At 46.8% G+C, this 1,298-nt stretch overlaps 1 protein-coding gene across 1 annotated transcript in view; it reads right to left on the bottom strand.

The window, feature by feature from the left end:
• Positions 1-1,298, bottom strand: part of LOC103608233 (disintegrin and metalloproteinase domain-containing protein 19-like) — a gene marked incomplete at both ends in the record, with an annotated part of 81,063 nt that overhangs the window by 19,339 nt on the left and 60,426 nt on the right. Inside the window, one exon of the mRNA XM_008592684.1 lies at positions 1,001-1,072. Coding sequence (XP_008590906.1) covers positions 1,001-1,072 — 72 coding nt within the window. The remainder of the gene's footprint in view (positions 1-1,000; positions 1,073-1,298) is intronic.

The raw sequence follows: 1,298 nt of genomic DNA, 5'->3' as shown, positions 1-1,298 counted from the left end.
GGACTTGGGTCACAGCCATCTTGGTGTCCTCAACTATTAGCTCAGTGCACAGCACATAGCAGGCATGTAGTAACTGTGCAAAGAACTGAATTGTCTTCCTCTAACCCTTGAAGTAAATCTTATTTTATCCTTCAAATTACAAAGCCTCTGGCAAACTCCCTCTGGGGCTTAGAAGAGTAACTGATCCAATCCTAGCCTTCGTCATCACCTCAACATGAAGCCACCATCACTCAGAACTCACAAGGCTGCCCCACATGCAGACAATCAACGCTGGTCAAATTGTTGCTGAGCACCTGTTATGGGCAAGACATTGTGCTTTGCACTAGGTAGTACACAAAGAAGTGTGAGATCTTGGCCCTAGCGTAGAGGAGCTTTGATTAAAACAGAGAGAGGACCAGAAATAACAACAATCACTCCTCTGTTTAAGGAGTATACAACTGAAATGAGCTTAGAAAACCTGCTGAGAAAACATGCACAGAAATAACTAACTGTGGTGGGAGGCCCTTTGAACGATACACAGTTGGTGCTGGCAACAAGGACCATAAGACATTGACAAATAAGCTTCATCTTGCACGCCACTCAGATTGACTGACAGTGCCTTCTACAGGAAGAAGAATTCTGAACTGCATCAGACTAAAATCAGACATTTCTAATCGAGCACAGGAAAAAGTGCTGTGCTCGATTAGAAATGTCTGTCATGGGCCAGCCCGGTGGCGCACTGGATAAGTGCGCCGCTTGGGAAGCGCGGCGGCGCTNCAACCCCTCTATTTCATAAATTAAAAACAAAACAGAAAAGGAAAAAAAAAAAACAGCAACCCCGAGAAGATGAGTTACTTGCCTAAGGTTACATAGCTCAGGCCTTTGTCATGAGCACCCCGAGCCTCTACAGCACTACTCGTTCCCTTTGGAAACAGGCTGGGTGGCCAGTCCAGCAGAAGGCAGCTCAGGAGCCGTTCTGAGGTGCCAGCACCTTTCCCACAAAGTACACACCTGGTCTCACCTTATCAACATAGTTGGCAACCTCCATGAGCTTGTGTTTGGTGGCGTCCTGGTCTCGTCGATTCTTCTGAAACTAAATGGGACAAGCAGAACCAGGTGAGACCCCAGAACCTCTCCCAGGACCCTTCCTGTGTCCCATTACTTGTCACTGAATTTGTTCTTATTTTTTTCTGTCTTCTATGAACAGTCATTTTTATGCAATTGCCTTCCCTACCATGGTGACAGCTCGTGGAGGGCAGGACTTGGGTCACAGCCATCTTGGTGTCCTCAACTATTAGCTCAGTGCACAGCACATAGCA

Source organism: Galeopterus variegatus, unplaced genomic scaffold (assembly GCF_000696425.1).
Source record: "Galeopterus variegatus unplaced genomic scaffold, G_variegatus-3.0.2 Scaffold8188, whole genome shotgun sequence".
Lineage (NCBI taxonomy): Eukaryota > Metazoa > Chordata > Mammalia > Dermoptera > Cynocephalidae > Galeopterus > Galeopterus variegatus.
Note: the sequence above shows the minus strand (reverse complement) of the source record. Positions and strands in the feature narration are given on the sequence as shown.